Raw genomic sequence first — 27656 nt, forward strand, 5'->3', positions numbered from 1 at the left:
AAGAACAGTTTCAGGTTAAGAACGGACCTCCGGAATGAATTAAGTTCTTAACCCGAGGTACCACTGTAGTTGGGTGCTGCTCTTGCATAGAAAGGAAATGTATTCACTTTGTAGCAAACAGTAACATAATTGTGTTACTCCATTTAATATTTTTTTTTAAACACCAGCTGATGGAAAAGACAACTACTCCCAAGCAGAGCTGCTGCCAGTCAGAGTAAGTAATATGGAGCTAGGTGGCCTACAAGGGACAAGTTCAAATATATAAAAGGATGTCATATAGAGGAGGGAGAAAGGTTGTTTTCTGCTGCTCCAGAGAAGCAGACACGGAGCAATGGACCCAAACTACAAGAAAGAAGATTCCACCTAAACATTAGGAAGAACTTCCTGACAGTAAGAGCTGTTCGACAGTGGAATTTGCTGCCAAGGAGTGTGGTGGAGTCTCCTTCTTTGAAGGTCTTTAAGCAGAGGCTTGACACCCATATGTCAGGAGTGCTCTGATGGTGTTTCCTACTTGGCAGGGGGTTGGACTCGATGGCCCTTGTGGTCTCTTCCAACTCTATGATTCTATGATTGTATGAAGTTGCTTGTGGGCTGCCTAGCTCCATATTACAAATGGAGTGTCAGAGTTCAGATTCCTGCTCGCCCATGAAGCTCACTGGGCAGCACTGCTCTCGTCACTGTCTCTCATCTTAACCTACCTTACAGTGTTGTTGTGAGGGCAAAATGGTTTGGAGAACTATGTACACCACCTTGAGCTCTTTTGAGGAAGGTGGGATATAAATGTGATAAATAAATAAGGTAAAGGTAAAGGGACCCCTGACCATTAAGTCATGGCCGACTCTGGGGTTGCGGCGCTCATCTCGCTCTATAGGCCAAGGGAGCTGGCGTTTGTCTGCAGACAGCTTCCAGGTCATGTGCCAGCAGGACTAAGCCGCTTCTGGCGAACCAGAGCAGCGCATGGAAATGCCGTTTACCTTCCCGCTGGAGCGGTACCTATTTATCTACTTGCACTGATGTGCTTTTAAACTGCTAGGTTGGCAGGAGCAGGGACCGAGCAACGGGAGCTCACCCCATCATGGGAATTCAAAATGCCAACCTTCTGATCGGCAAGTCCTAGGCTCTGTGGTTTAACCCACAGCGCCACCCGCGTCCCTGATAAATAAATAAGCAGCTTTAAATGTGTCCTCTGGGTTCACACAGGGGCAAAAACAACTAATGGTTACAGTGAGGCTGAAGGTGAGTATATCAAGCATTTAAAATGTTTCCAGCCCATCTCTGTACAGAGTGGTTACCCACCACCTGCCCCTCCTTTCTCTCCCAATAAATTAAACCTCAGCGCTACCAGATGGGACCTATTTGACATGCACATACATTTAAAACGTTTTTTTAAAAAAATGCATTATATATCTTCATGGATGTACCGAACTCTGGAGTGTCTGGAGGACAGGCTAAAAAAGAGAAGGTGTTAAACAAAAAACAGATGAAGCTGAAGAATTTTTTTTAAAAATCACAACACAAGGGGAAAGCAGCAGTGTGGGAAGAGGAAAAACCCAATCTCTGGTGTCTGAGACAGTTCTTACAATAACTAGTCGGCACAATTCCATTATGTCTGTGAGGTTTAGACCGAGCAATCCTGCTTGCCCACGGCGCCTGTGCCTTCAAATCCTTAGTGAGAACCCAGTGGAACCTCCCGATCCAGTCACAGTCTATCCTCGAGGGCAAAAAAGGCAGGAGAGAGAGTGAGAGCGCTCTGCCTTCATGACCTTTTGCAAACAGGAGGGGCTGCGATATAGAGGGGGCCTTCTGCTTGCTCGCCCAACGGGGCTTGCTTTTAAAAAGATAAATTATCACACACACCCACACCCGGGAGCTGTGTTAAAAAGGGGAGGTGGGGTCTCTCCTCTTCCTTGCCAGATGCCCTTTCCAGGGCTTGGCTGGGCCTCTGGAGGCGGCCGCCCATTCCCCAAGGAGGGGGGCTCGCAGCTGTCGCCCCCTCCCTCGCTGGGGGGGGGGGGAGAGAAGCGAGCGCTGGAGACCTGAGATGGTGGCGGCAGCGGCGGCGGCCGCAGCAGCAGCAGCAGCTGCTCTTCCCTCCAGCCGCATTGAGGCCCCTGCGCCAGGCGCTGCGTGCCAGCCCGCCCGCCCCGGAGGACGCCACCCAGCTTGGCAGCGCCCGGACGGAGCGAGCAGAGAGTCCCCAGGCCCCGGGACGGCGCCCCGCTTCCTCCTCCTCCTCCCGCGCCCCCGATCCCTGGAAATCTAGGTAAGGCGCAGGACGCCCCCCTCCCAACCTCCCCAAACGCCGTGCGCCCTTGGAGAGACCTGGGCGCAGGTGCGTAAAATGGAGAGGGAAGGGGGGCCCTTTCTTTCCTTCCGCCCCCCCAAAACCTGAAGGCTGCTCAGCAGACGGACCATCCGTGCACACGGGAAGGAAGCTCTTCTTGCTTGCTTGCTTGCTTGCTTGCCCCCCCTCCAGCCAGCCCCCCCCAATATCCCCTCCCCCCTCCGCTCCAAACCCAGAGCCGCTGCAGAATCCAGGCTATATTAGGAAAGTGACCTCTGGGGTTTGCCTTGCAGAGCGCCTCGCCTTCTATAGCCGCCGCAGCGCCGGGGAGGAGTTCCGGCTTCGACCCTTTTTGCCGCCTTCTCCGAGGGCCCATTGAAAAAAAACCCCGGTGGCTTCCCTGGAAAGGAACGCTTCCTCTTCGCCCCCACCCTCCCGGAGCCCCGGAGCGGGTTTCGTCTTCGCGCAAAGAGGTCCTTGGGGGGCTTCCTTCTTCCACCTTTCTGCCTGCACCTCCTGCGCGTTCACACGATCAGGTGAATGCGTGAACGCGTTTCCCGTGCATGAGGCCAGGACTGTCGAGTTCGATACCCGTGCCTGTGCTTTGCGTGACCCACCGCTTGTGTGTGAGTTAATAACTACTTAGGCCTGTACCCAACTAAACGGACCCATTGAAATAGGTGGGTGTGTATTCCACCCCCATTCGCCCCATTGATTTTATTCACTGTCTGTCTCTCCGCCTGCCTTGTAATCTTTTTTTCTATGCCACCTTTAAACTTTAGAGATTTCGTGGTATGTAAATAGCCAAAGGAAACAAATAAAAGAAATTAAGTTAGGTACTCATGTTTGCTTTTTGGGGGCCTTAGTGTGGCTTAACGTGCCCTAATTTAGGGCTGGAGATCATCTGCAGATGTTGCTGAGCTCCTAAACCTCCAGCAGCCAGCATGTTCGGTGTTAAGAATCGATAGCGAGATGGGCGCTTGCCACAAGGGGGGACACAGGCATTCCCCAGCCCTGCCCCACTGAGACTTACAACGTTTTAACACACCCCACTGCTCTCCTGTTCTCTCTCTCCTTGCAGCGTTCAATTTCAGATTGTAACACCCATCAGGGACAGGAGCCCTGTCCTCTTGTAGCCTTTAAGCTAAGCATCATGCATGCTGATGGTGCTGCCTAAGAAAGTGTGTGTGTGTGTGTGTGTGTGTGTGTGTGTGTGTGTGTGTAAGTAAACATAGGAACAGCACGTGGATATCTAGGAACTGACATAAAATCATAGAATTGTAGAGTTGGAAGGGGTCTTGGGAGTCATCTAGTCCGCCCACTGCAATGCAGGGATCTCTGCTAAAGCATTCGTGATAGAGAGCCATCCAACTTCTGCTTAAAGAAGTTTTTAGTATGGTTTTATATACACAGGAAGCCACCCAGAGTGGCTGGGGAAAGCCAGCCAGATGGGCAGGGTATTAACAACAACAACAATCTTAATAACAACAACAACAACCTCCAAGAAAGGAGAGTCCGCCACCTTTCTAAGCAAGTCCATTCCACAGTCAAGCAGCTCTTGCCCCCAGAAAGTTCTTCCTAATGTTTAGTCAGAATCTTCTTCCTTGCAACTTGGATCCACTGGTTCGTCTCTGTGCAAGATTGGCGTCTGTCTTTGCAACCAGGACTTTGGGTTGTGTGTACGCCTGAGTGTGCACGCTTCAGGGAGCCGACTTCAGGGGGGCTCTTTCAGGGGGGGCTTTTTGGGTTGGCAAAAATGACCTCAAGACCCATTGGAGTGAGATCTTTCTCCCTCTTTCCCCCATGCTGGTGGAACGTGGGGGTCGTGCAGTGAAACCTGGCCAGAGACTCAGAACAGAGGGAAGAGAGCCCCTTTGCACGATCAACAAATGAGAGAGACAGTGTGGTGTAGTGGTTGGGACCTGGGAGACCAGGGTTCAATCCTCGCTCAGCTGTGAAAGCTCATGGGATGTAACCTTGGGCCAGTCACTGTTTCTCTCAGCTTAGCCTACCTCACAGGGTTGTTGCAAGGATATGATGGGGGGGAACGGACCATGTGCACCCCCCCTTGTGAGCTCCTTGAAGGAAAGGTGGGATATGACTATAACAATAATAATTGCATTGATAAAAATTCATTACTATTAACTATGAGTTACAGCCAAAAGGGGATGTGGGTGGCGCTGTGGGTTAAACCACAGAGCCTAGGACTTGCCGATCAGAAGGTTGGCAGTTCGAATCCCCACGACGGGGTGAGCTCCCGTAGCTCGGTCGCAGCTCCTGCCCACCTAGCAGCAGTTCGAAAGCACGTCAAAGTGCAAGTAGATAAATAGGTACTGCTCCAGTGGGAAGGTAAATGGCGTTTCCGTGTGCTGCTCTGGTTCGCCAGAAGTGGCTTAGCCATGCTGGCCACATGACCCGGAAGCTGTACGCCAGCTCCCTCAGCAAATAAAGCGAGATGAGCGCCGCAACCCCAGAGTCGGCCACGACTGGACCTAATGGTCAGGGGTCCCTTTACCATTTTACAGCTAGAAGACATGGTTTTGGCCCCTAGCATTGGTGGCTTTTTTCGGAAGAGCTGGACAAAGCAGGAGGAGGGTTACTGTTAGCAATGCCAGCTTCACAAAACCTCCATGTGCAGGTGTGGCCTACCTGTGAATACCAGGTGTTGAGGATATAAAGAGGGGCCAGCCAATCCCCTCCGTGCCTTGCACATCAGCTTCCATCATGCATCTGACCAACTGCTGCAGACACACAGTGCTGACCTAGATGGGGCTTGGCTCTGGCCCAGCAAAGCAACGTTCTTCTGGAATCAGTGGAACTCCTGGCTGAAGGATGAAATGTGCGTGCCAGGACACAGTTTTAGGCATTGAAAGCTCAGAGTTCTGGGGTGAGAAGTCTCAACTAGCTGTAGGCTTTACTAGGTCAATGCTGGAAAACCACAGCATTTCTCTTGCTCTCGGCCTTATTCCTCCCATCTGCAGTATGGGTCTAATAAGTCCCGTCTACCTTCTAGTGCTGTGGCAGAGAGGAGGTCCATGAACTGCCTTGAAACACCCCAGAGGCACATCTGTCCACGCTGAGGACAGCTGAGATTTAAGGAGGGAGCTAGTGGCTCCCTCCTTAAATGAAAAATTGAAAAGCTAGTTCCTTGCCCCAAGGCACTTACATAACCTGAGGTTTGACAGTGGGCAAATAATGGAATAACCTTACTACTTCTTTATGTATAACTGACAAAAACAAAAATATGCAGGTTGTATTCAAGTGAGTCCTACTCAGAGTAGGCCTGTTGAAATGAACACGCCTAAGTTAGCCATGCCCATTACTTTAAATGGGTCTACTCTGAGCCAGATTAGCATTGGATACAAACAATATTGATATCTCTCTCGCTGTGTCTATATATGTTGTGTGATATAGACAAAAACAAACACACACACATATATTTTCTTGATTTGCATAACTTGTTCATAGCACCAGTTTTGAATTTTATCAATGCTGTGATTGAATTAGCAGTGCAAGAGCAATACAGGGTTGTTGTTGGGGTTTTTTTTTGGGAAAAAATACTAACTCCCTGATGGGATTGATGTGAAAATGGAATTGCTGTTGGGGTGGGGACGGGGGGGGGGGAAGGTGTGAGAAGATGCTGGAGTTTACAGAAGCAGAAAAAATATTGAGGGGAAATACCTAAGCTTTCTCCCCCACTCTCTCTGTCCCACGTCCCACCCCAAAAAATTAAAAATAGCCAAGGAGAGGAAAAGGGGAGGGAATGAAAAATGAAAATGGGATGTATGGGATAGAGTATCCTGGAAAAAATAATGGGTGGCTGGATCCCTGAACAGGGGCACTCTTCTGGGGAGAGGCGGATGCGCTGCAACACTTTGTTGCAACTCCCCCTTATTTACAATAAAAAAATGAGAGGATTTTAATATAAAAAAGTGGGGGTATATCATGTGGGCTCCATTTTCAGGTCTTTTGGAAGGGTTTATTTGTTTCCTAAAATATTTGTGTACTGCTTGACTGTAAAAAAAATGGCAACACAAAACAAACTCAGAGCAGTATACAGAAAAGATCAAACCATAAAAATATCACCGAGGAAAGCTGACGACAGTAATATAAGACTTTCAAAAAAGTTAAAATAACAGCAGACTAAAAACAGGTGAAAACTCACACCGGCTTTCTAAACGTCTGGGGAGGCTTATCTAAACAGGAATGTTTAAGGAGGAGCCGGAAAGAGTACAGGGAAGGCAGCTGGCTGCCGTCAAGAGGCAGGGAGTTCCAGAGGTGCAGGCGCAGCCACACTACAGAGCGGTTGTGCCAGGGCCAGTTCCTCAGATCAGAGCACTCTATGGGGCAAGGCAATATCGTCGGTCAACGAGCTTGGCCTGGGTTTGGGTCTGCGTCTTCTGTTTGTCCCCTGCTGACCCCCTCTTTCTCCTTCTGTGTCTGCCCTTCCCCTCTGCCGCCCCCCCCCAAGAAGCAGGATCCCTCCGCCATGAGTCGCCGGGTGGTGCGCCAGAGCAAGTTCCGGCATGTCTTTGGGCAGCCAGTCAAGGCCGACCAGATGTATGAGGACATCCGGGTCTCCAAGGTGACGTGGGACAGCTCCTTCTGCGCCGTCAACCCCAAATTCGTGGCCATCATTGTGGAGTCAGGCGGCGGGGGGGCCTTCATGGTTTTGCCCCTGGCCAAGGTACGTTCCCCGCTCACCGCTGGTGGGAGGGAGCATGTTTGCAGGAGGGGGAGGCTGATGATTGCGAATGGTTGTTCAGCTAGTAATAATGACTTGCATAGCATTCAATATCTATATATTCGATTACGATTACGATATCTTTATTGTCATTGTCCCTTGCGGAACAATGAAATTGAAAAACTACATAAAACTACCACAAAACTACATAAAACTACATAAAAACTACATAAAATCTTCAAAAACCCCCAAAACTCTAAAACCCCATTTTAAAATACACTATACTACAGAGACCCCTTATGCTGCGTTTAGAACCAGAATTGCATTAGCGTAGAAACTGTTTCTCAGGCGGCTAGTCCTGGCCTTTATAACCCTATATCTTCTTCCAGAAGGCAGAAGCTGAAAGAGATCATTTCCGGGGTGCGCACTATCATGTGCTATCTCTGCCGCTTTCTTATGGCACCTGGCAGCATAGATTTGATCTAAGGTGGGAAGAGCGCACCCAATAATTCTCTCTGCAGTCTTTAAAGCACTTTGCATTCATTATCTCTTTGCAACGATCCAGCAAGGTGTTGTTGTTGTTGTTTAGTTGTGTCCGCCTCTTCGTGACCCCCTGGACCAGAGCACGCCAGGCTCTCCTGTCTCCCACTGCCTCCCGCAGTTTGGTCAAACTCATGCTGGTAGCTTCGAGAACACTGTCCCACCATCTCGTCCTCTGTCGTCCCCTTCTCCTTGTGCCCTCCATCTTTCCCAACCTCAGGGTCTTTTCCAGGGAGTCTTCTCTTCTCAGGAGGTGGCCAAAGTCTTGGAGCCTCAGCTTCAGGATCTGTCCTTCCAGTGAGCACTCAGGGCTGATTTCCTTCAGAATGGAGAGGTTGGATCTTCTTGCAGTCCATGGGACTCTCAAGAGTCTCCTCCAGCACCAGAATTCAAAAGCATCAATTCTTCTCCTGCAAGGTGGGATCTATATATTCAGAGCGTTTTGCATTCATTATCTCTTTGCAACAATCTGGCGAGGTGGGCCAGTTGTCTTCTGCCCTGGAGTGTGGATGGAGTTTTGTGGCTTGTCTCAGCAGAAGGAGTGTACCTAGCAGACCCCTCTTCGTTGCTGGGCTCCAACTCCCATCATCCCCAGCCACGCTTGGGCTGCTGGGAGTTGTAGTCCCGAGGTGGCTGACTACAACTCCCAGCAGAACATTAGACGATTCGGGACAGGGAAAAGAAAAACCGTATTCACTCAGGGTATAGTTAATCCATGGAACTTGCTGCAGCAGGAGGTAGCGGCAGCTGCCAACTTGGATGGCTTTAGGAAAGGACAAATTTCAGCAGCACCCTGTATGGCGTTAAAATTGCCCCGTGCCTCTTGCCCTCAGTTCTACGCCGCTGGCACCCAATGCAGCCAAGCTGGTCATGCTATCCTAAGATCGCTTCTGCTAGATGGGCCTCTGGTCTGATCCGCCAAGCTCTCTTTATGTTCTTATGGAGGGCAGCCCCCTCATCCCTGCCGGACAAGGTAATATTTTTGCTGAGGATTGAAGAGCTTCACGTTGGGAGCCACTTCAGCCAAGGTGGGAAGTCTGATGCCCTTCAGACAGTTCACAGAGTCACAGAATTGCAGAGTTGGCAGGGACTCCCAAAGGTCATCCATTCCAACCCCCTGCAAGGCAGGAATCTCAGCTATACCCTCCGTGACAGATGGCCGTCCAACCTCTGCTTCTAAAACCTCCATTGAAGGCTCTGTTGTCGAACAGCTCTTACCCTCAGAAAATTCTTGCTGATTTAGTTGGGTGCCCTTCCTTGTGACTTGAAGCCATGGGTAGGCCAAACTAAGGCCCGGGGGCCGGATCCGGCCCAATTGCCTTCTCAATCTGGCCCACGGACGGTCTGGGAATCATCATGTTTTTACATGAGTACAATGTACCCTTTTATTTAAAATGCATCTCTGGGTTATTTGTGGGGCATAGGAATTCGTTCATATATTTTTTTCCAAAATATAGTCCTGCCCCCCACAAGGTCTGAGGGACAGTGGACCGGCCCCCTGCTGAAAAAGTTTGCTGACTCCTGCTTGAAGCCATTGGTTCGGGCCCTCCCCCAGGAGAAAACAAGATTGCTCCGTCTTCCGTGCGACAGCCCTGGAAGCGGTACAGCCCTGACTCACCTTTGCTGCATCTGTGTCTCACCTGTACTTTGGTCCAGCATCACCTTGGGCACCCTTGCTTCTCACCTCCCGGTGTTTGGGAGAAGCAGAATTCATCAAAAATCTCCCTTTTGCGTGACCATGAAAAACTGTCGGAGGTCTCTGTGCATTTGCTCAATCCTAGCCTTTTTTAGGGGGGAGAAGTTGCCTGAACCCCCCCTTCTGTTCCTGCATCCATTCTTGTGAAGAGTTATTACCCCTTATTGTTATGCAACCTTGCATTTGAATTCTCAAGAACTGGCTTTTTTATCTCTCCACCACACATGCCCCAATATCCTGGGTTTGGCCTCAGGCACAGCAGGGTTTCAGTGAGGGGGGGGGGTCCCAGCTGCCTCGGCAGGGGGCGCGTGTGTGGTTGTAGGAGAAAGGAGACCACCTGCCGTTCCCCTTTCTGAGGGGGCCATTTTTGTGTTACCATAAGAACGGAAAGGCCCCTTGCCCAGGCTGGGGCTGCTGCTTAGAAGGAGGCCCAAGGAAGCATTTTGCTTTGTGGGGATTTGAATATATCACCCCCTTTGCGTCCCCATAAAGTTGCAGGAATTGTGGGTGGGGAGAAATGAGTTGGAAAAGGTCCCCTTCCACAATAAATTATGTTTCTGTATTAAACCAGCAACATTTCCTGGCCTTCTGAAATCTGGAGGCTGTCACCCAATTTAAATGGGTTTGCCGGCTGATTAATTGATGTAACCGCAGCTTGATTAATCCGTTTACCAATGAACTGATTGAAGATCATTCAGTCCTCCCTTAACAGGGACTGCCTTCTTTTTTGGAGATTTATTTCTCTGCGATAGGGTTTTGATTTTTCAATGAATACTTACTGTTTAACCCCCCTCCCCTCTAATGTTAGCATCTCCCTCTCGTACATTTCCTAATTACAGTAACACACCAGGATGGAAGTAGGTTTATATTTTGTTTTATAGAAGATAGCAAGCATGGCCCTAGCTGTTACTAATAGCTTGATCCTTTTAAGTGAATCAAATGACGCTTCCATTCATAAACCTATGGCTTAGACGTCTTGCAACCTCACAGAGTTCTTTTGCATAACTCCAGCAGACCCACTGACACAAATGCATAGAGGCATCTAAGCATAATAAGCATTTTTGACACACCGCCTTCCTGGTTACAACTTGAACTGCACAATTGTGGGCCAGTGTGATGTCGTGGTTGGACTAAGACTCTGGGCGCGAGACCAGAGTTCGAATACCTGCTCCACCATGGAGCTCATTAGATGACCTCAGGCCAGCCACTCACTCTCAGACTGAGCTACCTGACAGGGTTGTTCTGAGGGTATAGTGGGGGGGGGGGGGAGAGAGAGAGAGCTATGTACGTCACCCTGAAGTCCTTAGAGGCGAGGTAGGGTATACATAAAGAAACTGCTTGTGTTTCTCCAGTGATGGTGCTGATTATTGCTAGGTTGTATTCAACTTATGTTTCACACAGCGTAGACCTATTGAAATTAATGGACCTAATTTAGTTTGCAATCCTGTACAGTTCTACTCAGAAGTCAGCCCCATAGATCTCCGTGGGTACATGAGTGTAGGTTTGCAGCTTGAGTCACGCTTGTTAATTTCAGTAGGTCTAACTCTGATTAAAACAACAACAATAATAATTTATTTATACCCCACCCATCTGGGTGGCTCCCAACCGAATATTAAAAGCACAATACTGTACAGCATTAAACATTAAAAACTTCCCTAAACAGGGCTGCCTTCAGATGTCTTCTAAAAGTCAGATAGTTGTTTATCTCCTTGGCATCTGAAGGGAGCGAGTTCCACAGGGCGGGTGCCACCACCAAGAAGGCCCTCTGCCTGGTTCCCTGTAACCTCACTTCTGGAGGGAACTGGACCTCTTGGTTGAATACCACCGATCATTATTGATTAAATGTCTCTTCTCTCCTTATGTCCAAAGGAGCCCAGGGTGGCAAACTCCCCAAGTGTGTTAAAACAGTGCAATTAAAAATAAAATTTAAACTTTATTTTTAAACCTTAAAAATATTGAAAAACTTTTTTAAAAAGTAAACGTTGTAAAACTTAAAGAAAAAAGTGTCTACCCAGTGGTTCGATGGAAACATTAGAATATGGAGAGGAGTAAGAGGGAAACCTGTGTTGATGCCACGTAAGTCAATGGCCAAGATGTGGAAGGGGCACCCCCCTGCTTCTCCTTCCCTGGTCTTTCGGGACTGGAGCCTTAAATAAAATGGTGTCATCGTCCCCCCGCCTCCCCTGGTTTTTCATTCTGGACAGGCAATCTGGAAGGCTGGAACAGTTGATAGTCTTGTGGTAGCTGTTATAAGGATTTGCTTACAGAATTAGCCTTGCTGGCATTTTGCAACAGGACAGGTCTCTTTCCCCGAGGAGGCTAGTGATGGTATCTGTTAGGCCACTGAATAGGATGCTGGACTTGATGGGCAACTGGCCTGATCTGGCAGGGCCCTTCTGATATTCTTACATGAGCACAGGGGACTCTTGCACCTTTAATTGTGCAGGAAAATCCTTCTGCACATATATATTAAAGATGCAGTAGCCCCAATCTGCTTTGCTTCCAGCCATCCTACATAACTGAGGGGAGGGAGATTTGACACCCTGATTCAGAATCCTGTTTAAAATAATAATAATAATAATAATAATAATAATAATAATAATAATAATAATACTTCAAATTTATCCTCTATGAACCAGATATATTTTATTGCCATGGCTCTCTGGCTAAAGCAAAGCTCCTTTTCAGTTTTTTGACTTCATCCTCCACTGTGTTTGCAGGTCCTCCTGCTTTTGTGTCTCCCGCAGGCAGGGCTCCTTTTGTACGTGAGGGTAACTTGCCGTTTTATGTCTTACGCTGCTGTGTCCAATTAAAAGGACGTCATAAACCCCCAAGGGGTTGTACAAAACGCTCATTCTACCCTGAGCAGATCTGTTGAAAACAAAGGGAGTGACTCATCTTGGGTCCGTGAATTTCGGCCGATCAGCTCTGAGTAAGACATGGTTGAAATGTGGATTGAAACCCCTCCCATGTGTCCATTTTCCAACTTTGTCTTTGCAGGACCTCTGTCCTCTATCCCTCGCTTTCCTTTCTCTCTGTCTTTTCCTTCCTGATGCCCGCTGGTGCCCTCCCGGCCTCCGAAGGGCCTCACCCAGGTCCAAAACTTTCCCTCCCCTCCCAGGCGGCGGTTGAGAGACGGATGAGAGCAGTTGGCCTTTCTGGGGACAGCGCTGTGCTCACAATAATGAATGACTCACTTCGGGAACAATTGAAATGATGGCAGGAAGTTGGGTGGGAGGGGTCACTTTTTCCATGGGTCAGGTTTCCAGCTGGGCTGTTTACTGCGTGACGCAGGGGGATCGGCCCGCCTGACAAGGCTCTCTCAAGGTCGTGCGGCTAAGGCAGAGGGTGGGAGAGCATGAGATTCTTCATCTCAGAGTCGTGGGTTCAAGACTCCTGCACTGCAGAGGGTTGGACTGGATGACCCTCGTGGTCCCTTCCAACTTTACGATTCTGTGGTAAGAACAGTTCAGTGATGGATCCATTTGCCTAGACCAGTGTTTCCCAAGCTTGGGTCTCCAGCTGTTTTTGGACTACAGTTCCCATCATCTCTGACCACTGGTCCTGCCAGCTAGGGATGATGGGAGTTGTAGTTAAAAAACTGCTGTAGACCCAAGTTTGGGAAACCCTGGGCCCTGGAGCGTTCCCTCAAGCAGAGATTGGACAGACATCTCCTGGAGATACTCTAGCTCTAGATTCTTCTAGCTCTGGGCTGGACGAGATGACCCATGAGTCTTCCTGACGACTCTTAGTTTTCTATGAATTGATAATACAGTGGTACTTCAGGTTAAGAACTTAATTCGTTCCGGAGCTCCGTTCTTAACCTGAAACTGTTCTTAACCTGAAGCACCACTTTAGCTAATGGGGCCTCCTGTTGCTGCCGCACCGCCGGACCATGATTTCTGTTCTCATCCTGAAGCAAAGTTCTTAACCTGAAGCACTATTTCTGGGCTAACGGAGTCTGTAACCTGAAGTGTATGTCACCTGAGGTACCACTGTATACTTCACTGTTGGCTGAAAAAGGTTTTGCGACCTGTTGTTGTTTAGTCGTTCAGTCGTGTCCGACTGTTTGTGACCCCCTGGACCAGAGCACGCCAGGCACTCCTGTCTTCCACTGCCTCCCGCAGTTTGGTCAAACTCATGCTGGTAGCTTCCAGAACACTGTCCCACCATCTCGCCCTCTGTCGTCCCCTTCTCCTTGTGCCCTCCATCTTTCCCAACATCAGGGTCTTTTCCAGGGAGTCTTCTCTTCTCATGAGGTGGCCAAAGTCTTGGAGCCTCAGCTTCAGGATCTGTCCTTCCAGTGAGCACTCAGGGCTGATTTCCTTCAGAATGGAGAGGTTTGATCTTCTTGCAGTCCATGGGACTCTCAAGAGTCTCCTCCAGCACCAGAATTCAAAAGCATCCATTCTTTGGCGATCAGCCTTCTTTATGGTCCAGCTCTCACTTCCATACATCACTACTGGGAAAACCAGAGCTTTAACTATGCAGACCTTTGTTGGCAAGGTGATGTCTCTGCTTTTTAAGTTGCTGTCTAGGTTTGTCTCCCAAGGAGAAGGCGTCAGGAAACCTTTAGTAGGTTGGCCGCCTTTTTGTGGGTCAATTGTGTGGGGAGAGGAGGGCTGCCTTTCCCAGAAATTCCCAAGATCTCTGTGTGTTTACAGACCGGCCGTGTGGACAAGAACATCCCCTTGGTGACGGGGCATACGGCCCCCGTGCTGGACATTGACTGGTGCCCCCACAATGACAACGTCATTGCCAGTGCCTCCGAGGACACAACAGTCATGGTAAGAGATGGCACCTTTGGAGCAAAAGCGTGGGGAGTCCAGGGAGATATCCTGAATTTTGGCAATTTCCTCCTATTTTTAGAGGGAAGGATGTTTCTAATCAGCAAAGGGGGCATGTACTGGACGTGGTTGGGTACCTGTAGACACATCATCAATTTGGGTGCCCGGATGTAGTAGAACAGCATTTTTCGGAGGTGGCACAGGGGGAGACGATTCAAACGCATCAGGCCGTGGTTTTTAGGGTCCCTCCACACGTGACACAGGTGGCGCTGTGGGTTAAACCACAGAGCCTAGGACTTGCTGATCAGAAGGTCGGCGGTTTGAATCCCCGCGATGGGGTGAGCTCCCGTTGCTTGGTCCCAGCTCCTCCCCACCTATCAGTTCGAAAGCACCTCAAAGTGCAAGTAGATAAATGCGTACTGCTCCGGCGAGAAGGTAAATGGTGTTTCCGTGCGCTGCTCTGGTTTGCCAGAAGGGGCTTAGTCCTGCTGGCCACATGACCCGGACGCTGTACACCGGCTCCCTCGGCCAATAAAGTGAGATGAGTGCCACAACCCCAGAGTCGGCCACAACTGGACCTAATGGTCAGGGGTCCCTTTTTTACACGTGACTCAAAGCACGCAGAACCAGCCTCCTCTTCCAAGCCAGAGAGTATGGCCGTTCGCCTTTAAATCACTGGAAAAGGTGTCAGGGGCTGTTTATAGCTGGCCGGCTGGTCCTCAGCCTGGCGTCTGACTTGCTAGGTATGATGCAGCATTTTGGGCTAAGAATAGCTCGGCGCACGACAACTCAGCGACTAAGAATAGTTGGCTCTGTAGCCTTGGCCGGGGGGTGGGGTGGGTGGGAACGAAGAAGACGGCAGCTTCCTCTGATTCCCCCCCCCCCAAAAAATAATTCCTCTTCCTCCCCTTTTTCTTCTCCTTTTGCAAAGGACACCAAAGTGTCCTCCATAGAAAAATTCTTCTTTTTTAAATGTATGTGTTTGTCTTTATTTATGAGCTCAGGGAATGTAGGCAGTTGCCTTATCCGGAGTCAGGTCCATTGAGTTCACTATTGTCTACACTGACTGGCAGCTGCTCTCCAGGGTTTTAACCAGGGGACGATCCTGTCCCTACCTGAAGGTGCCAGGGATAGAAGTTGGGACCTTCTGCATGCAGAGCAGGTGACCTGTCACAGAGCTGCCGTGCCCCCTCCCCTAAAATTGGAACAGGTTCCTAGTCCTCATGGTTCTTAATGAAAGGGCTGGTTTAAATAGGAGCAAACCATTGGCCCCTTTAGCTGAGTTTGGTCTGCACTGGCCGGCAGCATTTCCCTGGGGTTTCAGGCAGGGAGAGCCTTATCCTGAAGATAAGGTGCCACTGGGGCTAGAACCTGGGACCTTCTTCATGCAGAGCGGGCGCTGAATGCCTCTGAGCTGCCGCCGTCTCCATCGCCGCCTCTTTGTCCCACCAGGTCTGGCAGATCCCTGACTACATCCCCATGCGCAACCTGACGGAGCCAGTCGTCACCCTCGAAGGGCATTCCAAGCGTGTGGGGATCCTGACCTGGCACCCCACAGCACGCAACATCCTACTGAGCGCAGGTGAGACCCTCTCCCCAGATTCAGGCCCCTTGCTGCGCCTGGTACGGTTATTTCAAGCCTGCAGCTCCCAGCATCCCAAGCCATTGGCTGGGCTGGCTAGGACTGATGGGAGGACACCAGATCAGCAGAGGCTGCTGATTTGAGCTCCTCGGAAGAAAGGTAGGATTCAAATACAACATCAAGTACCTTCCTGGCACATCCTCTGCCAAAACAGCTCACCTGGACCTCCTGCCACCCTTTCATCCTGCTGGAGTAGGCATGGCCACCTACTGGCAGCCACAAGAACTGCAGCGTGACGACAGCCTTACATGTATATGTATATAGTAAGATATTTGTCTAGATCAGCCTACCCGCAATGTGATGCCCTCCAAATGTTTCAGGACTGCAGCTCTCATCGCAGCTGACTGTTCTGTCACGCCAGGCTGACTGATGCCTCATTTTGGCCCTTTCCCAACTCCCCTTCCTTCCTGCAGGGGGCGACAACGTCATCATCCTCTGGAACGTGGGCACTGGGGAGGCGCTCCTGACCCTGGATGACCTGCACACCGACCTCATCTACAATGTCTGCTGGAACCACAACGGGAGCCTCTTTGTCACCACCTGCAAGGACAAGCACCTGCGGATCATTGACCCCCGGCAACACCTGGTTGTGGCAGTGAGTAGCCGCTGCTGGCCCCAGCCTGCCACTGAGCATGTGTGGACAGCCTCCCCTGTTCCCTGGCTTGTCTCTCCTTCCCTCTCTCCCCTCCCTCTCCTGGGACAGACATCTAAGGGTAAGCGTCGTGGCCCAGATTCCCTTGGACCTGGGACAGGGGACCTGTGGGCCTGCAGGTCTGTTGCTAGACTCCAGCTCCCATCAGCCAGCATGCTCAATGGTTGGGGACAATAGGAGCTGGAGCTCCTGAGATGCTGGACCGCTCGTAGCGGAAGTGGTGGGCGAACTTTGCTCAGAGACCCACTCTTCAGGCACACTCAGGGGTACTTTTCTCCCCACACTGTCCCCAAGCTTAGCAGTGGGGCGTTGCCTAGCCAATTGGAGATGCTTTTAAATGTATGTATTTATTTCATAAAAGTTATACACTGCTTGATTGTAGAAAACTGCAAAGCGGTTTACAAAAAGGGATAGAACAAGAAAGTTATCGCTCAGAAAAAGATTGCATAAATCATTTAAAGCTTTCAAAATGTTAAAATAACATGGTTCCTCTGGTTTGGAGAGGAAGCTGCCTTAGGCTGAGTTAGACTCTTGGTCCATCTGGCCCAGTATTGCCTGCACTGACTGGCAGCAGCAAGGCAGGGTTCTAGGTGGGAGCATTTCCCAGCCCTGCCTGGCAATACCATTAAGATCCTGGGACGTTCTGCATTCAAGGCAGATGCTCTCCCAGTGAGCTCTGACTCTTTCCATCTGGGAAGGGGCAAAACAGCACTGATCTGTCTGTTTATAGCAGTTAACTGGGCTTTTTCCGCGATCTGTTAACTGGCACGCAGTTTGCAAAGCCAGATGAGTTTCTGTCTCAGACCCAAAGCATCCTCCTTTAGGATTCGTCCCCCGTTTTGCACTCGCACAAACGTAAAAGCGACCCTTTACATCAAAGGAATGTGAATGCTCCGTGTCAGCCTCTTCTCACAGTGGCCCACCAGGTGCCTGGGCCAAGCCCTCGAGCAGGATTCGAACGCAGGAGCAGCTCTCCCTTGCCGCGATTGTCCCAGCAAAGAGCTGTGTTCCTTCTTCCTCCCCTCTCCGGAGCGTGCTCTTACTTGGACCTGTACTAACCTTGTGTGTGTGTGTCTATCTCTCTGTTTGGTCCTAACCTGCTTAACCCTGCGGCCACCAGGAGAAATTCAAGCCCCACGAAGGCGCCCGTCCCGTCCGAGCCATCTTCATGGCCGATGGCAAAGTCTTCACCACCGGGTTTAGCAAGATGAGCGAGCGGCAGCTAGCGCTTTGGGACTTGGTACGGCTTGGGGAGGGGGCTGCATGACGGATGGTGGGGAGGGTGTGTGTGTGTGTGTTTCTCTTGGGGTGGGGGGCCTATGCTGGCCTTTCTATCAGCAAGAGGAGAGGAGAGGGAAGGAGAGTGTATTGGAACCCAGATCCCGGTACTGAATGAAGAGTACCAACCAGGGAATCACCGCTGGTATTTTTGGAGGAAAAAATACAATACGATACAATAATCTTTATTGTCATTGTCCCATACAGAACAACAAAATTGAAAAAATCGACATCAGACATTCAAAAACCAACAAGCCCGCTATCCCAACTATCCCAGCCTGGTTAGCCCCTAAAAACTCTGATACCCCATAATTGAATACAGTATACTCCCATAGAGACTACCTCAAAAAGTTAAAGGGACCCCTGACCATTAGGTCCAGTTGTGGCCAACTCTGGGGTTGCGGCGCTCATCTCGCTTTACTGGCCAAGGGAGCAGGCGTACAGCTTCCAGGTCATGTGGCATGACTAAGCCGCTTCTGGCGAACCAGAGCAGCGCACGGAAATGCCGTCTACCTTCCCGCTGGAGCGGTACCTATTTATCTACTTGCACTTTGATGTGCTTTTGAACTGCTAGGTTGGCAGGAGCAGGAACCGAACAACGGGCGCTCACCCCGTCGCGGGGATTCGAACCACTGACCTTCTGATCGGCAAGTCCTAGGCTCTGTGGTTTCACCCACAGCGCCACCCGCGTCCCGAGAGATTACCTTACACTGCATTTAAAACCAAAATCGCATTTGGATAGAAACTGTCTAAACCAAAACAAAGGCCTACCAGAAATGTGTACTGACCACAGTTTCCCCTTTCCTTATCAATGGGGGGCAGGTGGGGGAACAAGGCAGCTCACTGTCTCCCTGCCCCCACCCCGGGTCATTTAGAAAACTTTTTGAGCTGGTTGCCTGGAGCCAGTTTCAACTCGCCCCAGGCGACCAGGCAAATCTGGTAGGGCTTCCCTTGCCCTCTGTTCCATGATCTGCAAGCTGCAAGATGTGAACGGAGATAAGAGGGAAAGGTTGAGACAGATTTATTTAAATTTTAAAAAATTCTGATTTTGGTGGTGGTTCTAGGTTCTGGCCCTTAGCCTGAGTTCACAACATGGCTTTGTTCAGAGAAGCATATTTCCTCTGTGACTTCTTGCTCCTGTTGGGAAACACTGACTCTGGACATTTTAAAGCCCATTCACTTTCCCCCCGAAGAATCTTGGGAAGTGTAGTTTGTTAAGGGCGCTGGGAATTGTAGCACTTTGTGGGGGTTAAACTACAGTTCCCAGGATTTGTGGGGTGGAAATAATATGCTCTAAATGTACGATTATTATTATTATTTTTATATCCCACCTTTCATCTAAAGAGCACAAGGTGGTGTACATAACGTATTTTCCGCTCTATAAGACGCACCAGACCACAAGACGCACCTAGTTTTTGGAGGAGGAAAACAAGAAAAAAAATATTCTGAATCTCAGAAGCCAGAACAGCAAGAGGGATCTCTGCACAGTGAAAGCAGCAATCCCTCTTGCTGTTCTGGCTTCTGGGATAGCTGCGCAGCCTGCATTCGCTCCATAAGACGCACACACATTTCCCCTTACTTTTTAGGAGGGAAAAAGTGAGTCTTATAGAGCAAAAAATCCCTCTCTATTTTATCCTCAAAACAACCCCATGACGTAGGTTAATCTGATGCTTCCCTCTGTGGCTTTTTCTTAGTTTTGCCGCTTGGGGGCGCACCTCTAGAGTAAAAGAACCACTTGAGAATTAACAGGGATCTCCCACCACACAGCGAGTTTTATTAAAAATTAAAATTAAAAATTTCCTTGAGAAATCTCCAGGGGCAGCAGCTCCCAGCCAGCAATCCCCCTCTCTCTCCGTCCTTCTCACCTCCTCCGGCACCTCGCTTTTCCTTTTGACACACCCTTTTAACCCTTTCTCTCCCCTGCTCGCCCCAGGAAAGGTTTGCCCCTCACGAAGGGATGCGGCCGATGAGAGCCGTCTTCACCCGCGACGGACTCGTCTTCACCACAGGGTTCACTCGCATGAGCCAGCGAGAGTTGGGACTCTGGGATCCGGTAGCCGGGCCACGCATGGTGTGGAGTGTTTTCCCACCCCCCGGGAACCTGGGCGCTTTCTGCGACATTGCCACCTCTCCCGGCACGCGAAGTGTTTGGAGACAGGCCAGGGCAGCTGCAAAGTTCAGGCGAGGAGACATGTGGTCAAAGGCATTAATGCGCAGAGGAACATCAGAGGGGCACCATAATTTCCAGCAGGGCAGCTTTAAAAAATATCAGATGCCCACTGGATCCAAAGGTCTAGCATCCTGTATGCTTTAATTCAATGTTTCCCAAACTTGGGTCTCCAAATGTTTTGGACTACAACTCCCATTATCTCCCAACATCTACATGCAGCTGCTGGGAGAGATCATCAGGGGCTTTGGGCTGGGTATTCATCAGTATGCGGATGATGCCCAGCTCTACCTCTCTTTCAAATTGGAACCTGTGAAGATCCTGTGTGAGTGTCTGGAGGCGGTTGGAGGATAGATGGTAGCTAACAGATTGAGGTTGAATCCTGACAAGACAGAAGTACTGTTTTGGGGGACAGGAGGTGGGCAGGTGTGGAGGATTCCCTGGTCCTGAAGGACCAGGTGCGCAGCCTGGGAGTCATTTTGGACTCACAGCTGTCCATGGAGGCAGTGGCGTAGCGTGGGGGGTGCAGGGGGGGCCAGCCGCACCAGGCGCAACATCTGGGGGTTAGGGTTAGGGGGTGCAAATCCACGGGTTAGGGGGCGCAAATTACTTGCCTTGCCCCGGGTGCTGACAACCCACGCTACGCCACTGCATGGAGGTGCAGGTTAATTCTGTGTCCAGGGCGGCTGTCTACCAGCTCCATCTGGTACTAGTCTGGTGACTGGGAGCGGCCACCGAGACCATATAACACTGATATTGAAAGACTTACATTGGCTCCCAGTACGTTTCCGAGCACAATTCAAAGTGTTGGTGCTGACCTTTAAAGCCCTAAACGGCCTCGGTCCAGCTGCGAGAAGCCAAGTTACAGGGAACCAGGCAGAGGGCCTTCTCGGTAGTGGCACCCACCCTGTGGAACGCCCTCCCACCAGATGTCAAAGAGAAAAATAACTACCAAACTTTTAAAAGACATCTGAAGGCAGCCCTGTTTAGGGAAGCTTTTAATGTTTAATAGGTTATTGTATTTTAGTGTTTTGTTGGAAGCCGCCCAGAGTGCCTGGGGGGACCCAGCCAGATGGGCGGGATATAAATATATTATTATTATTATTATTATTATTATTATTATTATTATTATTATTATTATTATTATTATCATCCCTGGCTAGCAAGACCAGTAGCCATGGATGATGGGAATTGTAGTCTGAAAAAACAGCCAGAGACCCAACATTGGGAAACGCGGCTCTAATTCACACGCATACTCTAATTCACTACGTAGCTGCTTCTTGTTCACTGACAAGGCAGGCAGGCAATTGAACTAATTTGCATTGCTCAGTCGTTAGAGCACATCTTGGATTCTCATCGAGCCACCATTGGAGGCAAATGCCATGTTCCTGGAACCTTGCAGTGGTGTGGATTTGCAGAGGTGTGTGTGCTTGTGCGGAGGGGGGGGGGCATTAAAATTGCAGTGCATGCTGGGAATGCTGTGTTCCTAAGTGTGCAAAACATAGGAATTAGGACTTCTGAAAGAAGAGATGGGGTTTCTAGTTGGGGGAACCTGCCCCTACCTGGGGGCAGGGGAAAGGCATTCCCACCGCAAAGAGAAATGTTAATCCCAGAGCTGCCACAGGGTGGCCTTTAAAGGTGAAGGGACCCCTGACCGTTAGGTCCAGTCGTGGCCGACTCTGGGGTTGCGGCGCTTATCTTGCTTTACTGGCCAAGGGAGCCTGCGTACAGCTTCTGGGTCATGTGGCCAGCAGGACTAAGCTGCTTCTGGCGAACCAGAGCAGCGCATGGAAACGCCGTTTACCTTCCCGCCAGAGCGGTACCTATTTATCTACTTGCACTTTGACGTGCTTTTGAACTGCTAGGTTGGTAGGAGCAGGGACCGAGCAACGGGAGCTCACCCTGTCGTGGGGATTCAAACCGCCGACCTTCTGATCGGCAAGCCCTAGGCTCTGTGGTTTAGACCACAGCGCCACCCGCGTCCCTATAGGGTGGCCTTTACGCAGCTGGCATTTGGCATAGCCAGACTTCCCGCTCCAAGGCCAGCTGTGTGCTTGAAGCATGACCTGGCCCTCAGCACATGTTCAGAGGCACGCGGTCTCCTTGTTTTGCTCCTCCTGGTTCTGAGCCTTGGGCTCCCTCCTGACATGGTAACCCAAAAATCAAGACGGTGGAAGGAAGGTGATTCATATGCCTGACAAAGGGAACCAAGCTTAATGGGCTTGGTTGGGAGCGGGTCAGACTAGATGTCCTTTGAGGTGCCTTTCAATGGAGCTCAGTGGCAGAGCCCCTGCTTTTAGAAACATTCCACGCCGCCTTTGTATACCATGCCAGGCTCTTTCTCCATATTGCCCAGTGTTGCCTGCACTGATTGGCAGCGCCTTTGGCAGGGGAAGCTCTTTCCCCCCATCCCACGCTACCAGTTTCTGGAGATGCCAGATTTCGAACCTGGGACCACCTGCGTGCAAAGGGGGGCTCCGCTACTGAGCTCCAGACTCCCTTTCCACTTGGGCTGTGGGGCTGAGGAGGGGTAGTGCTGGGCTTTTGGCTGAGAGAAGCCGCCCCCATTTTGTGTGTGTGTGTGATTGCTGTGCCCAGGTTGTGTCTGGTCTGGTTTTGCCCCCCGTGCCCTGACACCCCCTTCTTCCTGCAGAAGAACTTTGAGGAGCCCATAGCCCTCCAGGAGATGGACACAAGCAACGGCGTTCTCCTTCCCTTCTATGACCCTGATTCCAGCATAGTCTACCTGTGTGGCAAGGTAAAAAGTGAGAGAAATGTTCACTGATACCAAGATGAGGGATTCTTTGGAATGCAGACAGAGAGAATTGATAAGAATAATGATCTGTTGTGACCTTGACAGAAGTGTACAATAGATGAGCCTTCTTGTGTTTTGGCTCTCATCTTCCTCCTTTTTTTTCCTTCTTCTTTTTTTCCTTCTCATCCTTCTTCTTCTCTCCTTTTTCTTTTTTCTTTCCCATAATGGCTTATGTTTTGTACCATGTACTTTGATATTTTTTGTAGATTTTTAGCTTTATTATTATTATTATTATTATTATTATTATTATTATTATTAAGGAATTTTCTTTTGTAATTTTGGTTGTCTATATTTATATGTATTAGTTTAAAGCAAAATAAAAGTTTTGTTTGTTTTTTAACGTGGGAGGCTGTAGCATTCCTGTCTGGCCGCAGAAGAGATGGGTGCACTAGAGCCCCTGAGACCAACTCCCCCCATTTCTCCCACTGTTTCCATTTGGGGCATTCTTAGAATTGGTACCCAAGCTCGCTCGCTTTCCTCTTCCCTCCTCCTCCCTTTTCCTTTTGCAACAACACTTCTGCAGCATAGCAGCCTGTAAGAGTGTCTTGGCTCCTGGGGTTCACACACTGGCCACACTCTCTCTCAGCCTGTCTACCTTGCAGGGCTGTGAGGATAAAACAAGGAAGTGGGGGAAGAGTGGACCGAGTATATTGAGGGAAGATCTTCCAGGACTGATATCCAATGAAGCAGTTTGCCTTTCAGGAAAGTGGGAAGATGCTCAAAGATAAGGATTTACCGTATTTTTCGCACTATAGGACGCACTTTTTCCCCTCCAAAAATGAAGGGGAAATGTGTGTGCGTCCTATGGTGCGAATGCAGGCTTTCGCTGAAGCCTGGAGAGCGAGAGGGGTCGGTGCGCACCGACCCCTCTCGCTCTCCAGGCTTCAGGAGAGCCCCACCGCCAGCCCCACAAGCTCGGGGGACAGCGGGAGAGGCGCAGTGCGCCCTTCCCGCTGTCCCCCGACTTGGTTAGAAGGCTGGCGGGGGAGAAGCCTGCTCCTCCCCGTCGCCAGCCCCGCAAACTCGGGAGACAGCGGCAGGGGCGCAGCGCGCCTTTGCTGCTGTCCCCCGACTTGTCTAGAAGGCTGGCGGGGGGAGAAGCCTGCTCCTCCCCGTCGCCAGCCCCGCAAACTCGGGGGACAGCGGCAGGGGCGCAGCGCGCCTTTGCCGCTGTCCCCCGACTTGGCTAGAAGGCTGGGGGGGGGAGCCTGGTTTTGCGGGAGGCGGGGGAATCCCCCCGCCTCCCAGGAAAGCCAGGAGAAGCCGTGCAGCCCTTTTAAAAGGCACGTGGCTTCTGCCGGTTTTGCGGGAGGCGGGGGAATCCCCCCGCCTACCAGGAAAGCCAGGAGAAGCCGTGCAGCCCTTTTAAAAGGCGCGTGGCTTCTGCCGGTTTTGCGGGAGGCGGGGGAATCCCCCCGCCTCCCAGGAAAGCCAGGAGAAGCCGAGATCTCTTTAAAGGGTTTGCACGGCTTCTGCGGGCTTTGGGGAGAGGTGAGGGAATCCCCCCACCTCCCAGTAAAGCCAGGAAAGCCCTGTGCAGCCCCTCCGCCAAGGAGAGGCTGCACGGGGCTAAAGGGGAAGCCAAAACAGCGAGCGGGATCCATCCCGCTCGCTGCCTTGGCTTGATCCATAGCTGCACGCAACCCCTCCGGCAGGGAGAGGTTGTGTGCAGCCTGTACGCTGCTCTTTGGGGCTGCGGGGGGGGGGGAAGATTTTTTTTCTTGAATTCCCCCCCTAAAAACTGGGTGCGCCCTATGGTCCGGTGCGCCCTATGGTGCGAAAAATACGGTAGCTTTTTGGATTTTGGATTTAGATTTTGAGGGTTTGGGGTTTTGTTTTGTTTTTTTTTATAAAAAAAAGATATTTTGATGTTTTGAGTTATTTTGGATTTTAGATTTTATTTTATTTTAAGTTTTGATTTGTAGAAAGAGAACTCTCCCATAAGGAATGCCCTACCTTGCTTTTCAAATGTGTGCACATTTTCCTCCTATTTATATTAATTTCTCCACTCAGGGCATCCCCCTATCCCTGTTTATCAGCAAACTTCCGTGCTGATAAAAACACAGCGAACTTTTCCTCGCACCCTGAAATGCGTGAGATTCATGCTAACTCATTAAAAAAACGAAACAAAAAGCCAAGTTACTTCCCAGCCTAAATCTCCTGCTTCCGTGCAGGGGGACAGCAGCATCCGGTACTTTGAGATTACGGACGAAGCCCCCTATGTCCATTACCTGAGCACCTACAGCAGCAAAGAACCCCAGCGAGGGATGGGCTTCATGCCCAAGAGAGGCCTCGATGTCAGCAAATGCGAGATTGCCAGGTATGGCTCAAGGTCCAAGAGGTGGAGGGTGGCTTGAGAGGGGCGGGGGAACATACCTAAGGCAGGTTTGTGGCTTCGGAAAGGAGAAAATCTCGGTTATTACCCTCTGCATTGGCAAGCTCAGCTGGTGCGTGCCAATCTGACACAAATTGAATTTGACGCAAATCGCATCACAGAAGTGAAAAGTTGGAAGGGACCCCCAAAGGTCATCTGGCCTGACCCCCTGCAATGCAGGAATCACAGTTAATGAGTGCCTGACGGATGGCCAGCCAACCTCTGCTTCTAAAGAAAATAAGGGAGTCCCTTCCGCTGTCAAATGCCTCATAACCAGTGAATCACCCAGTGGGCCTCCCTGGAGAGCGTGTTTCGCCGATGGAGGGGCCACCACCGAGAAGGCCATTTACCCAATGGCTACTAGCTCCATCTAGGTTGGTGGGATCTGAATAAAAGCCCCAAATAACCACAACCTCAGTGGATGGGGCAGCCTAGTGTCCAGGGAGCTGATGCTTCAGGTGTTGGTGGCGCAAGAATCTAGCGCAGGTTATAGGGTTGTGCCTGCCCCATAACCCACAGAGGGGGAGCCACAGCCCAGGGCCCAGGGGCTGCTCTCCAAGCCTCTCTTCCTGGCTGTCAAAACTTTCCTGTGGCCGCAGCCCTTTTCCCTCACCGGCCCCACACCTGGGGGCGTTTTGCCTGGCTAGAAATTCCCACCTGAAACTCTGACTCTTCGCTTGGCATGATGGAGGACGCAGAGGTGTGTGTGTGGGTCTGTGTGCAAAATTTGTTGCTCCGCACACTTTTTCCTCCGGCCTCACCCCAGTCCCGACATGCAGCCCCAGACTGAAAAACGGGTTCCCTGCCCTCACCTGACCTTGCGCCCCCCTTTTCCTCTCCCCCATGAAACAGGTTTTTCAAGCTGCACGAACGCAAATGCGAGCCCATTGTTATGACCGTTCCACGAAAGGTGAGCAAATCGGAAGATTCGGGGACCATGGGCGTGTCAATTTGAACTTGGGGGGGGGGGAGGAGGAAGAACCATTATTGGAGACACACACACACACACACACACACACACACACACACACCCGGCTGCATCAATTTCCCAATATACCTGAGCTACAAGTCCCGTCAGACCAGAAACCAGGCTTGATGGGAGTTGTAGTTTAGCAGCACCTGGCGGGCGAGAGGCTCCCGCGCCATGCCTGCTCTAGAACCGGGGTTCCCAAAATGGGCAATAGTGCCCCCTGGGGGCAGCGGGGTGTATGTGCTGGAGGGGTAAATGACTATCAGACTTTGAAAAGCTGGGGAAAGTTCACTAATCCTATTTAATTCAATTTTGTTTTGAACAAATGTGCAATTAATTGTTGCTGCTTTGAATGTTATTGTGTTATTGTCTTCCTCAGTGGCTATTCTAAATAATGCTGTTTGTAGGGTAGGGGACACGGGGATGAATTTATGGAACTGGGGGGGGCGGCCCCCAAAAGCCATTGTTCTAGATGGACCAGATCTTAGTCCAGAGGGCATTATGGATAGCAAGGACAAAGCAGTCTGGAATTTCTCCTGTTCCCTTCTCTCTGCCCTGGACAGTCGGACCTCTTCCAAGACGATTTATATCCCGACACGCCGGGGCCTGAACCCGCACTCGAGGCAGACGAGTGGCTGTCGGGAAAGGACGCGGAGCCCATCCTGGTTTCGTTGCGGGACGGCTATGTCCCCGTCAAGAACCGGGAGCTCAAGGTCACCAAAAAGAACATCCTGGACAGCAGGCCCCCCACGGGGCCACGGCGAAGCCAGTCCACTTGCGACACAAATTTTTCGGTGAGTTTTTCTCATCCGCTCAGGGGTGGGAGAGGGGGGGTAAACTGGACGGCTATGGAAGGCGAAGCGCCTGGAACGATCTCTGCAGAGTTAAATCAAGTTGCAGCGCCACCTGGTGGCGGTTGGAGAAACAGCCACAAAATGCCCTTCAAGGCACTTTGACGCTGTTCAGTTTCCTCCAAAGCATTTCAGTGGGAGTTTCAAGGGGGCTGTGGAATGGACCCAAATGGCTACATTGGTGGAGGATCACAAATGCTGTGGACTAGAAGCTTGCTTTTCCCCATTTGAAGGTCTGAGACCTTTTCCAGGGAGCGTGGTGGGGTCCCCCAGGTCCTGCCACTCCTCTAACTCTTGCCTTCCTCTCTCTTTCTTTCTCTGTCCTTTCTCCCCCCCTGCTCCCCCCCCCAAAGCGTTCTGCCTTGGAGGAGCTTCTGGAAGAGATCCGGTCCTTGCGGCAAACTGTCCAAGCTCACGAGAAGCGCATCTCTGACCTGGAAAACAAACTCTGCCAGTTCACCAACGGGACAGACTAGCAACTCCCCCCACCTCCCAAAAAAAACCCCACCCACCCACCAGCCTTGGCCATGCCTTGGACACCCTCCGCCGGAGACCTGGATTCTGCATCTTTCCCCTTTCCCAGAGACTCCGCTGCTTATTCTCCCATGGCTCAGCAGACGTTTGCAGTGGGGAGCAGGGACATTCTCCCCCCACCTACTGGAAATGGCCCACCACCCTGACCTCCCCCCCTAGCTTGGACTTTGATCTCAGCTGCTTTGGAACGACAGGCAAGACCTTTTTTGGAGAGGGGGCAGAGAGAATGAAGGAGAGAGGGATCAGAGTTCATATCTTGGCCCCCCACCCTGTCCCAAAACTGGGCCCGACACCCACCCTCTACCTCATCCTGCCTTCTCCTTGCCACGGAACGGGACAACTGTGTTATTTTTTTGGGGGGTGTGTTCCATGTGTGTTTTGG

General features: G+C 50.8%; 1 protein-coding gene across 5 annotated transcripts; it reads left to right on the top strand.

The window, feature by feature from the left end:
* Positions 1-1943: 1943 nt before the first annotated feature.
* CORO6 (coronin 6) lies at positions 1944-27573 on the top strand. Of its 5 annotated transcripts, XM_081172153.1 has the most exons (13): positions 1944-2263; positions 2578-2820; positions 6756-6971; positions 13869-13991; positions 15444-15573; positions 16047-16228; positions 17406-17525; positions 19497-19616; positions 22384-22488; positions 24720-24865; positions 25772-25829; positions 26453-26683; positions 27094-27573. In XM_081172153.1, exons 3-13 carry the CDS (start codon positions 6774-6776, stop codon positions 27214-27216), a joined length of 1536 nt encoding a protein of 511 aa, XP_081028279.1. In that variant the 5' UTR covers positions 1944-2263; positions 2578-2820; positions 6756-6773; the 3' UTR covers positions 27217-27573. The 5 variants fall into 5 exon arrangements, with proteins under 5 accessions (XP_081028279.1, XP_081028277.1, XP_081028278.1 ...); XM_081172151.1 differs by lacking the exon at positions 19497-19616 and having other exon boundaries at positions 1945-2263; XM_081172149.1 differs by lacking the exon at positions 17406-17525 and having other exon boundaries at positions 1951-2263.
* Positions 27574-27656: the final 83 nt, after the last annotated feature.

Source organism: Podarcis bocagei (genome assembly GCF_964188305.1).
Source record: "Podarcis bocagei genome assembly, chromosome: 15".
Lineage (NCBI taxonomy): Eukaryota > Metazoa > Chordata > Lepidosauria > Squamata > Lacertidae > Podarcis > Podarcis bocagei.